The sequence below is a fragment of the Cannabis sativa genome, chromosome 9 (genome assembly GCF_029168945.1).
Source record: "Cannabis sativa cultivar Pink pepper isolate KNU-18-1 chromosome 9, ASM2916894v1, whole genome shotgun sequence".
NCBI classification, from domain to species: Eukaryota; Viridiplantae; Streptophyta; class Magnoliopsida; order Rosales; family Cannabaceae; genus Cannabis; species Cannabis sativa.
Window position 1 is genome coordinate 26,651,306 of NC_083609.1, and position 14,445 is coordinate 26,665,750.

The 14,445-nt window shown below is 34.2% G+C and overlaps 1 protein-coding gene across 1 annotated transcript; it reads right to left on the minus strand.

Moving 5' to 3' along the window:
• Positions 1-1,072: 1,072 nt before the first annotated feature.
• On the minus strand, positions 1,073-4,987 carry LOC115723088 (uncharacterized). Its single transcript, XM_030652504.2, has 5 exons — positions 4,710-4,987; positions 3,570-3,742; positions 2,488-2,586; positions 2,216-2,367; positions 1,073-1,617 (listed from the first exon to the last, which is right to left on the minus strand). Exons 2-5 carry the CDS (start codon positions 3,738-3,740, stop codon positions 1,230-1,232), a joined length of 810 nt encoding a protein of 269 aa, XP_030508364.1. The 5' UTR covers positions 3,741-3,742; positions 4,710-4,987; the 3' UTR covers positions 1,073-1,229.
• Between the last annotated feature and the right edge of the window lie 9,458 nt (positions 4,988-14,445).

Here is a 14,445-nt window from a genome sequence, read left to right on the forward strand (position 1 = left end):
CATGAGTTTATATATTATGAGAAAAGAGTGATTTTATTAACAAGATAAGACCAGAACTCCAAACCTATTTATCTATCTCTTTTTTTAATATGTAACTATTGTTTTAATATGTGTGTCTATTTTCTCTTTTTTTTTATTCTTTTTCAACCCTATTTATCTATTTGCTCACTTAGATAATTTTTTTAATATAAAATTGAAATTTTAATTTTTGATTATGTAACTTAAGTTTTAATATTTTTTGTTATAAAAAAAAATAATAATTGATAATTGATATTCTAAATTATATATTTTTAAATTTTAAAATAAACAATTTCTCATTATCACATTGCCAAAGATATTAATTAAATCATATCATATAAAATATATTAGAGGGAATGCTACTGAAGAAGGTATCGTATAGAAACCCCTATTGCAACTAGGGCTGCAATTACTTTAGAAACTCAAATCGTAAATTTGAAAAAAAAAAAAAAAAAAAAAAAAAAAATTAAAAAAACAGTATTTGAAAAATTCCCCTAATTTTTATTAAATAAATAAAAGACATATTCTATTTCATATAGTAATTTAAAAAATAAATAAATACCCACCGCGAAACACGAATTGTTTACTAATTTTTTGATAAAATCGTAGCATTTATCCCATTACTAAAATTTAATTCCATAGTATTATAACGGAGAGTAATAGTTCAATGGTACCATTTCTTAAGGAGTCCCTCCCCCTAGGGTAACTAGATTTTAATAAGATTCCAAGACATAAAAAATGAAAAACCTCACAACAAACATAGTAATCTTAATAATCATTACCGTAGCTGAGATAGTCATGTTATTTTTAGATCTACTCACGCACAATAATAATCACTATAATCGCCACCATAAAGCTCCTGAAAATCAACTAAGCTTCAACCTGCAGCAACCAACATCCAATCCAACAATATTGACGATAGCACCATGCCACCATCATTATCACTTAGTATCCTATTTCCAAACACTTTCCAACTTGGATACCAAAATCAGGACTGTTTCCTGTTATAATGATACTATCACTACAGGGACAAATAAATAAATAACAAAAACAATAATACACTCAAAAAGAAATTTCTCATAATTGTTAAATCTACGACCATAAATATTGCCAGTCGCCATGAATAGGAAGAAAATTGCTTACAACAGTTAAAAAAACTATTATGAACACAGAATTTTCCCTTTTCAAACTACAAAATGGACCAAGATGGCTTATATAAGCCAATTAACACTTATATTGCCAAGCCATGTAAACAGTGGGAATTGAGCCAAAGCTATAAACAACAAAAGATAATGGTGCCTGCTCGAATCATAACTCCTCACCTCTGCAAACAGGACTCTCTTCATGGTTTTCACCAAGAAAATCCCCATGCATAAGCAGGTCCAAGGCATCAAAAAGTAATACGAGTAACTCCACAGAATTCGCCCTATGACTGCCAAGCACAACCCAGTGAAGCAGTACCCTCCATATGCCACAATGTCTAGCAAGGGTGCCTCACCGCTCCCCAGTGAGAGCAGCGTTATTTTAAGCAGCGCCACTTGTAGAAACCAGCCAAGCAACCCCTTTACGAACAACCAATTTAGAGCTTCTGGACTAAACCTGACAGCAACAAAGAAGTGGTTTGAGAAAACCATGCAAGTCAGTATGAGGGAAAGAGATAATATCAAAGCATGATGGTTTCAATGAAATGAGGAGTGCGCTCGCAAGACAATTAAGTATCAACGGCTTGAGACCAAATAAACATGCATATAATGAAACTATACATATTTTGAAATGACAACAAGTTTCTGCCCACTAGATCATTTAAGACTATAGCTATCAACTTTAAAAGCCAACACAAGCATGACTTCAATGTCCATTAATCGTTGTCTTAGATTTCACTGATTACACTACCAAGTCAGTCACTCTTTAATGAACATGAAATAATTTCCCTGGTAAGAAGCTGCTTTATTAAGCTTAATAAAATTCTATCCCCTCCATCGCCTTCTTTATTGGACTTCAAAAAATCTACTATTGTAATTGTTGTCTTGGCATCCGCGTATTAAAAAGAAGAAAAAAAAAGGCACTAACAGAGGTGATTAGAGAGCAAACTATAAGTTTGATCATTTATGCACACATATGTGGTTGTACCAGCAAGGGTTAAGAAACAACCATACTAAATTCATTCGACAACCAATAAGTTCTTCATAGTACTTACTTTCCATGCAAACCCAATGAGAAGCCAGCAAGAACCACATAGGTACCAAACGCCATGAAAGGAATGTACAAATCTGGTGCATTTATGTCATAAATTGGTGGTTTATAGGAAAGTCTGCCTCCAACTGGCTCGGTTATTCTTGTCCAATGACCCTAGAGAAAAACAATAAGTGAAAAAAAAAAGGCAGAAAGAATGCAAAGAAAAAAAAAACAAAGGATGACTATCATGATAAAGGCAGAATGTACAAAAAGAAGAGAGAAATTAGTACTTACCCTGTGCAGGAATGGGAATAGAACAACCTTCAATTTGTTCCTCACATATTGGTCATTCACTTGGAAGTAGTATTGAGGATCAGAGAAATACCTGCTAATCTGTTATAATTACAACTTCAACAAGTTATAAATGAGCATGATGTCTAAGGTACCATAAGAAAACACTCTACTGTGATAGCTTGAACAATCATGATCTTTTATAAAAAAAATTTATTTCCCTTTAAATGATTAGGAAGATAACAACGATATCATAAGTATCTATATGTGTGTGTATTACACACATGTAACCAAGTAATTATGCACATATGGCTGCAAATCAGAGTACCAACTTAAGCACTAGACTCCTATGCGTTGTCATCATTCTTTCCTACAGAATTCCTTCCTAAATGAAATGAAATTATTTTACTATTAACACATATATAACTTCCGTTAATTAAGTAATGAAATCAGATAACAATAGACTTTCTGATTACCAACTAAAAATAAATTACCATTTAGAAAACTATTTTATATTTTGATTTTGACACCAAAAACAAACTGAATGCCTCTGATATAAAAATTGGAAAAGAATTTTGAAGCTAAATTTATACATAAAACTAAAGCACACTTCATAATTGAGTGGAAGTCTCTTGCGTAAGAAACTCGGGCTGGGTTCTATCCATGGATTTAATTTTTCTTTGTTTCTGTGTTTCGCTTTGTGGTTTACTTCAGGTTAGTAGTAAACGAAAATTATTTTTTTGTAACCACGGTTTTCCTCTGCCATAAGTGAGGGTTTTCATATTTATAAAGGGGAGAGACCAGTCTAAGACAAGTGGCCTCTTTCTCTTTTCCAAAAAAATAATTGACAACAAAAGTATTCGGTCTTTTATTCTTTCTTTGGTACATGAAATATACATTTGAGTTAAAATTTTAACAATTATATGTTTCAGATATTAAAAAAAGGGAGAAGGAAAAATTGCAGGTATATTCAGTCATAAACTCGTATCAGCATTCAGCTTGCAAGTATTCACATTTTTTCTTCTTCAATACTTTAACCATAAACCACACTAGAACTCAAATAACAATTTCAATTCAATACTTACATTGCTTTGCACGTACTCAGAACTTGACCCTAAAATTTTCTCCCCATATGCACCTAAACCACCTCGGATAAGCCCTGAACCAGCCCCATAAAATGAATTCCCAAAGGGATTAGGCTGAGAGATTTCCGGTGGTCTTGACACACCAGGCTGGGTGGGAACATTGTTATACATCTCTGAAATTAAACAAATGCACGCATAAAAAGAAAGAAGCATATTTGAATCAGGAGAAGCTAACATTATTTTCTTTCAAAATCAATTGCAACACATCTAAGAATCAAGATACTAACACCAACAGACGGTATGAACAAGAGAAAAGTAGTCAGGCATCTTCAATTTTTCAGTCAACATCTATATTTTGATATGAAAAAAATAAAACTCACAAGGATTTGCTTTGGCAAGTTTGGCAACATATTTTTTTTGGGTGAAACGTAAAGGTTGAGAAGTATTCAAAATGTTGTTCGAGAGAAATCCATCATCCACTTCACTTTTAAAAGCAAAACAGAAATCATACATTTGCGAGCAGGTTCTAAATTCTACAATTATACCTAGTTTCATATATACAGCCGACCATGGTAAAAATACCACCAGATTATTTATCCTCTAATTCCATTGAGCCATTCAATTCAATACTTTCCTTTTAAAAAATAAAAATGTACATTCCCTACGAGCCAAGAAAGAAAAACAAAAGCAATCCAACCCATAACTTGCATCGATTTTCTTCAAAGAGGGAACCAAAAAAATTCAGAAAGCCTGGAATAAATAAAAACCAATCAAAGAGGCTCAAACCTAAGCCATCAAAAAAAAATCATTTCTTTTGATTGGCCTATCGCCTGTACTGAAAAGATAACGAAATCTACTTCAAATGAATCCGTCTTACGCCCTAAAAGACTTCAATAACTCATACATCACTAAATTTCAATCTCAAATCACAAACATTGTCACTTCAAACATTGATAAACCGAACAATCAAGACTCTAATTCACCAAATTCCTAGAAAGCTCCCATGGATCTTTGAATCCAAATCACTCATCGACTATATGTGAGAGCAATCCCAAATAAGCATATTAAATACAAACATAAGCCCCAAGCTTTATAGTGAGAGAGAAAGAGAGGAAACTAGCGATCTGGATGTGAACGTACCGTTTTCTCAGAGGAGGATAAGTCCGAAATCTGGCCGGCAAAGAGATCTAGGTCCGGCGGGGACTCCGGCGAAGGCGTATAAGTTTGGGTCGGTTGAATCTACTGTGGGCCGTGTAAGAGAGTGAAAATGCAAGAGAAGAGAGAAGTAGAGAAGTTTCACAGCGAAACGCGCCGGATCTATATCTCTATCACGTGACAAGCACGTGAAGCACTGCTGCCTTTTACAGTTTCCTTTCTTGCATTGTGTCCATCATCAAGCCAATTGACCACCTCCACGTCGCAAAGTTCATTCGTAAGATTCTTTCTCTCTAAAAAAGAAAAGAAAAATATACATAAAAATCAAAAATTTAAAAAAAAAAATTACAAAAATACTTAACTGTTGTTGTTTTTTTTCTTTTTTTTGAAAGAAACGTGCATTAATTAACTAATTAGATCTCGCGGTCATTACAAAATAAGTCAAATGCAAAAAATCAACAAGCAAACAACCAAATCGATTGTGAGAAAAAACCCATTTAGCCACATTATAAGCAACAAAATTACTGGTTCTGGGAATACAAGTAAAAATACAACCATCAAAACATCTAGAGAGATCCAAGCAAGAAAAAAAGCAATTATCAATCTTTCAACACGACTCCACGTAGTTGAGAGAGTTTATCACCACTCTCGAGTCACTCTCCATGATGATGAATCTCTGGCCTTTGAGCTTTGCAGACTCTAGGGCAAAACAAAAAGTTGTCGCCTCACCACACAGCGCATTCGCGAAATCTAATCTAGCCGTAAACACCCAGACCACCTTGCTCAAGTGGTCCCTAGCGACCACCGCAGCGCACGAACTGTCCAAACCAACTCTAACATCACAATTTAGCTTGAGTCAATCCTAGGGAGGAGGGCTCCAGCCATCCCTTGAAATAGGGGTCACAACAGGTAAAAGAGCGAGTTTCAAATCTACAAAGGAACATAGGATAGTGTCAATACATTTAGTCACATTAGGCACACACTTATTGTGGACCTTATCGTTCCTAACCCACCAAATAATATCCACCACAACCGAAGCATAGATAAAGACTTCCTCAACATTTATGCCCTTAGAGCTGAGCCCCCAAATGAATTTGACCCAATCCAAACTCGGATACTTGAATTGGGAACAGGATAGATGCCCCACGGGAAAGATCTCCAAAAGTGGACATCTAAGTTACAAGTAAGGAACAGATGCTTTGTCGATTCCTCCTCCAGACCACATAAGGGGCAAAATGTTGGGCTTTATGCCCTAAATAAAACTCTATTTCAATGTAATCCAGATTATTCAATATCAATAAAGTAACAGACCTATTTTTCATTCATTTGTGTATGTTTTGGTTCACTTAATCAATTGTTTGTCTGTTTGATTTATAAATTCATCCAAACCCCTTTCACATACTTGATCATGTTTATTGTGTTGTCAACACAGTGGAAAGTAAACATGACTATGTGAATAAATGATTCCTAGATTTATCAGAACACTGGGTTTCACTGATATGACAATCTACAACAGAGTTTACTTGCATTTGGAGAAATGCTATGTTCTTTCCAGAACATTGGTTAAAGTAAAGCTCAGGTTGGATGCATGGAGTATGCATTGGAATGGACCGATATTGAACTTTGAAATAGATTTATAAAACTTACCGTAATATCTATTCGATTCAATATCACTAAGTTGATCCTAGATCACATGATCGAAATCCTGATATGGTTAGGTTCAATCTCAAGAGTGTTATTCGTGTTCTTTGATTTGTTAGTTAAGCCTACCTTTGGGTCAGGGTGATACGTACATTTTGGGAACACGGTAGTGCGATTGAGTGGGAGCGCTAACATAAATATGGAATCTATAGCTTCTATCTGGCGAATAGTAAGCAAAGGGTGATTTCGTTCGAGCTTAACCAAACGAGATAAATGGTAGAGTACTCATTTCACTTAGCTGAAATATCATTTATACAGGGTTAAGTGTTTTAAGGATAAAATACATTGTAGGGTGTTACGGTAATTAAGTCCCTTTACAGTGTAAATCATCCATATAGAGGATCATTGATCACATTAGGATTATAACAATGGATAACTAATGATGTGTCTATATGGTGGAACATATAGAGCATTCTATATACTGAGAGTGCAATTCTAAGTTCTATGCGTGGATTCAACGAAGAATTAATAAGTCAGTGAATTTAAGTAGTAAATTCTATATCTGCTTATTGGAAGCTCGGATATATAGACTCATGGTCCCCCCACTAGTTGAGATAATATTACTTGTAAGACTCATTTAATTGATTTTAATTAATCAATTATAATTCTCAAGTTAGACTGTGTCTATTTGAGAATTTATCACTTATTAAGGGCAAAACAGTAAATAGAGATTTTGAAGGTCATATTTATTAATTAGGAAACTTTAATTAGTTTTATTATTAATAAATAAATGACAATATATTATTTTATAATTAATTTTAATTATTAAATAATTAGATTTGACATTTATGTGGTTGAACAAAAGGAATTGGCAGTTTTTGACAAAACAAGAAACTATCAATGTAGGAAAAAGAAAGTTGGAAAAGTGGCAAGCCTTGTTTCCACAATGCCTAGGCCGGCCACTATTCTTCCCTTTTCATATTGATTTTTCAATTTTTAAATGTCAATTAATTCAACCATAGCCCTAGGTGGTCTTCTATAAATAGAAGGTAAAGGCTTCAGTTTTGAACACACATTATTCTGACAGAATTTTCTCACTCAAAACTCTCTGAGCCGCCACCCTCTCTCTCTCTCTCTACCTTCTCTGTTTCGAAATCTATGAGTGATAGAGTAGTGCCCACACACATCAAGTAATACCTCAATCATAGTAAGGAAGGCTGTGTAGAATTCAGAAACAACAAAGAAGGACTGTCGGGCTCAGATCTTGATTATACTCTGCGACAGAAAGGAGTCAAGGGTTAGAGATCTGAGTGGGAGGAGACATATATTCCGTTGCACCCAATGTAAGATTTCTGATACTTTTATGTGTTTAATTTTCTATCGTTTTAGAAGTTCATATTTAGGTTGTTAAATCAACATACTTGGGAGTAGATCTAAGATTCTGGTAAAATAACTTCCAACAACTGGCACCAGAGCCATGGTAATTGATTTGCTTGCAAGAAATTTGGACTTAAAACGATTTGTTTGTGTTTTGGATGGTATCATGTTGCTTTGTGTGTCATATTGATGTTTGATTGTTGTTTGTGAATTCTGGGAAAAATAGTTACTTTCCTGTCTCTGAATTATTTTTATTGGATAGTTTGGAAAATTCTAAGCAATTTATTTTTTTACAGAACTCGATTTCGATTTAATTTGAATTAGTTATGAATTTTTGAAAATTAGAAAAATCGGGATGATGAACACCCTATCACGCTCGCGGAATGGCTGCAAGCAGCCTTCCTGCGCCGTGAATCCTCGGCATGCATCCCTTGGGCGCGCGCAAATGGGCATTCCTGGCATGCCATCCGTACTGTTCATCCAATTTTTCAATTTTTTTGATTTTTCATGCTATTTCATGGAATTAACTTCCAATTTTTTGTGTAGTTTTGTATATTGATTTTTATTTTTTAAATTTCAAATCTAATTATCACAAATAAATTAATTTGATTTTTCAAAATTAATTTTAGATATTAGTGTAATTTGATTTTTGAAAATGGGAAAAATCAAGTTTTGCTTACCTTTTTTCTTATTTCCTTTAAAAATTGATTATTTTATTTTTTTTAAGGTCAAAATATTAATCTTTTTTGGTAACTTGACCTTAATTAGAATAAGATCAAAATAATCATGATATTTTACAAGAGGAAATAAAGTATTTTTGTTAACTTTTAAATTTTGTTATTCTTACTTAAATTAAATTGTAAAATAAGAAAATGGTATGTATTTACCATTTTCTATTTTATTATTTAATTTATTAAATAACATGAAATTTAAAAGGAAAGTTAGCAATTTATTTTGAAATGATATTTAGGTTACTTAAAACCTAATTTTTCAAAATGGTAGGTTTAATTTTTTAAATATTTTTTTTAAAATCGAATTTTTTTTCGAAATATATATTTAAAAAATTAAATAAATCCTACATCCAACTATCCAAATCTAACTTGTTGCAGGAGTATGTGTTTTAGATTGTTTGTAAGTTTTCTAAAACCTATTATTGCTTGATCTAAATTGCCATGGTTAACTTGTTGACAGATCCAATGATCTGATCTTAACCAATGGTTCAATTGATGATAGATCAAGTAAATAATTTGTAACAGGTAATTTTTACAATCTTCTTTCATCTGTGTATGACCTAGTAACATGATAGGATCCATCCAAATGTGTGTGCTTGTGTGAGCCTATATGTTTAATTTCTGTTATAGATACATATAGGTTGTTGTTGCTAATAACCTGATAGATTTTATTTAGGCTCATTTAGTAGTGAGCCTATTCAATTAATAACAGTTGTTCATTTTAAGGTTAAATTCCTCTCTTTTGGGCCTTGTGTGAGAGTTGGGAGCTTTAGAAGTGGGTACGACATACTAGACCCAGTCCCCCCTCACATGAACAACCCCAATTGTGAAGGCCCATTTGCCTGATTTGGATAACTGTGCTAGGTTAATTATATTACTTTGACCTAATAAAATTGATTAGCAACATAATTAATTTCATTCTTCCTTGAAATTAATTTAAGAAAAACATAGTTTGAAGAATAATATTATAGAAAAACTATATGTATTTTTCTTGTGTTTAATTAAATATAGAATTATAACCATGTAAATTCTTTCTGAATCTTAATTTTATAATTTCATTAAATATTCCTATTTAAGTTGAGATTTAGTTATATCTAACAAATCAACTTAGATTTGAATATATTTTGAATTTCCTATTATAAATTAAGTTGAGGAATTTTAAGAATTGGTTATTAAGATTCTTTGGATATTTTTTAAGTTGATATTTCTTAAATATGGGAACTTAAAATGGAATATCTTCTAAATTAAGTGGTTACTACTTAATTGGTAATATTTAATTAAGTCATTGATTGAAGAATATTTAAGTTGGATATTTAGATTTTTCTAAACAACTTAAATAAGATATTTTTCAAAATTATTTCATTTTTGAAATTTAATTAAAGTTTCTACTTTAATTTTTAATATTTCATTATTGAGATATGGAATATAAATGATTAAACAAAATACATATTTTTAAATAATGAGCTTTAATCAAGAGAAATTCGATCTCCATTGTTGGTTTTACATAGCTATTGTTTTAGTGAGTAATCCTCCCTAATGGAGGAACGTTCATTAGCAAGTTAGCACCGTTTAATCTCGAAAGATAAGTATTCTTATAAGTTTTTTATATAGTTTATGACCACCCTAATGGTGGCGACTATATAAGACTTACAGGAGTATGAAACAATGGTAGAAGCTCATAAGATAGAATTGCCTTGACTCTCGCCTAAACGGGACAAAGCTGAATTCCAATCTTGATCGAATAAAAGGTTGATAGAATGTTTGACATTTTAGATGAATCGACAACTCTATTCAATGGATGATGCTTTGACTCTCGCCTAAACGGGACACTGTATCAGTTCGTTGGAAACCTTGGAAAATAAACTATGTTAGATTTAGTATTTTTATAACATATGTGATTATTTGTTATTTTCTGAACTTGTGTATGAATTTATAGAACCAAAACCTTACTTCTGTTTATTGATATGTTGTAGTGCCAATATGAATCCCTCATCTCGATCCACTCCTAGTTAGTATCTTTGCAAAAGAACTCAATAGTGTGAAAATGCATCCTGGTAATTGCATTATCTCGCACCTATTGTTGATGAATCTGAAATTCCAAAAGGCAAATCTACTAGGAATTTATTTATCAAAGGAACAATGGGTACGACTCATACTTAATAGTCTTCCTCAGGAGTATGATAGTTTTGTTCTATATTACTTATTTAACAATCCTCACTCCTCCGACATGGACAAACTCGAGACTAAGTTGAGGGCCCATGAGCGGAATCTGATTGCAATGGGACCTCCTGGTATTGCAAACTTTAATCAGAGGAAGAAGATTAAGTATGAGGGCTCTAACAAAGCTGCTTCTTCAAGTACAATTATCAGACATCATGTTCTATGTGCGAATTGTAATGGAAAGGGACATAAAGAAGAACAATGTCCCAGGCTTCTAGACAATTCAAACGAAGGTGATGCTTTTGTCTTTGAATCATGTGTTTTAGAGAATGACAAATCCACGTGGATTGTTGATTCTGGATCTACTAACCATGTATGTTCTTCATTGCAGCTGCTTGAAACTTAGGAGAATCTTCACCCAGATGAGTTAAAGCTTAAAGTTGGAAATGGCGAGTTGGTATCAGTTAAAGCAAGAGGAACAGCCCGAATCAAGTTTCATACAAAGAAGTTTTTACTTTTAGAGAATGTTTTATATATTCCCAATTTTAGTAGAAACTTGATAAGTGTTTCATGTTTACAAACACAATTTTATATATTGAATTTTTCGAGTTCAAATTGTTCAATTTCTCGTAATGGATTTCATATATGTGTTGCTAACATGGAACAAGGGCTTTATGTTTTAAGACCTGATACTCAAATCTCACTAAATACTGAACTTCTCAATGTAGCTAAACCTAGAAGCCTTAAGAGAAAAGAGATTGATAATGATGATCAAACTTATCTATGGCATTTACGTTTAGGTCATATAGGCTTTGATAGACTCAGTAGGCTAACCAAAGACGGTCCATTGAAAATGTCGTCTTAGGAGAACTGCCAATATGCGAGTCTTGCCTAGAAGGAAAAATGACCAAACGTTCTTTCTCTACAAAGGGAGAGCGTGCCAAACAACCCCTAGGGTTAGTGCATTCAGATGTTTGCGGACCTCTGAATGTAAAAGTCCGAGGTGGTTATGAGTATTTCGTCACTTTCATTGACGACTTGTCTAGATACAGTTTTCTTTACCTAATGCAAAAGAAATCTGAAACGTTTGAAAAGTTTCAGGATTTTCATGCTTTGGCTCAAAACCAATTAGGTAAAACATTAAAGATCTTGCGAACTGATATGGGTGGAGAATATATGGATATGCAGTTCAAAGATCATTACACTGAACTTGGAATTGAATCCCAATATACTGCCCCAAACACTCCACAACAAAATGGAGTTGCAGAAAGAAGAAATCGCACTCTCTTGGAAACGGTTAGGTCTATGCTGAGTTATTCAACTCTGTCTACGTCCTTCTGGGGATATGCTATTCAAATGGCAAACAACATTTTAAATGTTGTACCATCTAAAGCAGTCCCTAAGACACCCGTCGAACTATGGAATTGTCGTACACCTAGTTTACGCCATTATAGGATTTGGGGGTTCCCTGCTCACGTCTTGAGAAAGAAAGAAGGCAAACTGGAATCGCGAACTGAAGTTTGCATGTTTGTCGGAAATTCTAAAGAGACTAGGGGTGGACTATTTTATAGTCACAAGGATAACAAAGTATTTGTTTCTACAAATGCTACTTTCCTTGAAGATAACTATATGAAAGACAACAAAAGCCGAAAAGTGAAATTGTATTAGAGGAAATGCTTACAGATACTGTTCCTTCAAATGTTCCATCCTCTTCTACTCAAGAAGAGGAACATCCCACTCCCTCAGTTATAACAACTGAGAAAACTACTACCAAAGCTCCTGTTCAGAAGGTCACCGCTCCTCGTCGTAGTAGGAGGGTTTCTACAAAACCATCTCGTTATGGCTTGGATGGTGAAATCAATATGGTCGTTGGTGGCGGTATTGATGACGACCCATTAACCTATAAACAGGCAATGGCAAGTCCGCAACGGAAGCGATGGTCAGCCGGCATGGATTCAGAAATGGATTCCATGAAAAAGAACAAAGTCTGGGAATATGTAGACCCACCTGATGATTATCGTCCAATTGGATGTAAATGGGTCTACAAGAAGAAAAGAGGCGCTGGAGGCGAAGTCGAAACTTTCAAAGCTAGACTGGTCGCTAAGGGTTATACCCAAAGAGAAGGTGTGGACTATATGGAAACTTTTAGTCCAGTTGCCATGCTCAAATCCATCTGAATTCTTCTCTCCATTGCTGCCGCTTTCGATTATGAAATTTGGCAAATGGATGTCAAAACAGCCTTTCTTAATGGGCTTCTTGAAGAAACCATCTATATGGAGTAACCAGAAGGTTATGTTCTTCCTGGGTAGGAGAATAAAGTTTGCAAATTAAATAGGTCCATTTATGGACTTAAGCAAGCTTCTCGCTCATGGAATAAAAGGTTTGATGAGATCATTAAAACCTACGGCTTTCATCAGAATGAAGATGAACCTTGTGTTTACCAACTCAAGGAAGACCAAGTAGTAGTATTCCTGGTCCTTTATGTTGATGACATTTTGATCATTGGCAACAATGTCAAGAAAATGACTCACATCAAGGAATGGCTTGACACTCAATTCGACATGAAAGACTTGGGTGAGGCAGCCTATGTTCTCGGTATTCAGATTATCAGAAACCGGAAGAACAGATCCCTTGCTCTCTCTCTCAAACAACTTATATTGACAAAGTTCTAGAGAGATTCTCCATGACTAATACCAATGGGGCAAATATGCCTTATAGATATGGTATCCGTCTATCTAAGGAACAATGTCCTACTGATCCTCAAGAGATAGAAGACATGGCAAAAATTCCTTATGCTTCTGCAGTTGGAAGTCTAATGTATGCTATGCTATGCACTAGACCTGACATCTGCTATGCAGTTGGAATTGTGAGCAGGTATCAGTCAAATCCAGGACAGGAACATTGGAATGCTGTTAAGTATATTTTAAAATACCTAAAGAGTACAAGAGATTATGTATTAGTCTACAAGGGTGGTGCTCTGAATCCCATAGGCTATACAGACTCAGATTTCCAGGCATGTCTTGAAGACAGGAAATCTACATCTGGGATGGTGTTTACTCTTGGGGGTGGAGCAGTGGTTTGGAGAAGTGCGAAACAAACTGTGATTTCGGATTCTACCGTGGAGGCAGAATACATAGCTGCGGCTGAAGCAGCTAAAGAGGTTGTCTGGCTTAGAAAGTTCTTCACCAGTCTTGGTGTAGTTCCTGGAATGGAAAAGCCTCTAGTCCTACTTTGTGATAACAATGGAGCTATAGCCAACAGTAAGGAACCTCAGAGCCACAAGAGAAGTAAGCATATCGAAAGAAAATATCATATTATCAGAGAATATGTGGCAAGAGGGGATGTACTGGTGGAGAAAGTGGACACGCAGGACAACTTAGCTGATCCATTCACCAAAGTCTTGGCAGTGACCGCATTCGAAAAGCACCGTCAGAATTTAGGGTTAATTGAAATGTACTGATTTGTTTTATATTAGTGCAAGTGGGAGTTTGTTGGGTTTTATGCCCTAAATAAAACTCTATTTCAATGTAATCCATATTATTCAATATCAATAAAGTAACAGAACTATTTTTCATTCATTTGTGTATGTTTTGGTTCGCTTAATCAATTGTTTGTCTGTTTGATTTATAAATTCATCCAAACCCCTTTCACATACTTGATCATTGTCAACACAGTGGAAAGTAAACATAACTATGTGAATAAAGGATTCCTAGATTTATCAGAACACTGGGTTTTATTGATATGACAATCTACAATAGAGTTTACTTGAATTTGGAGAAATGCTATGGTCTTTCCAGAATATTGGTTAAAGT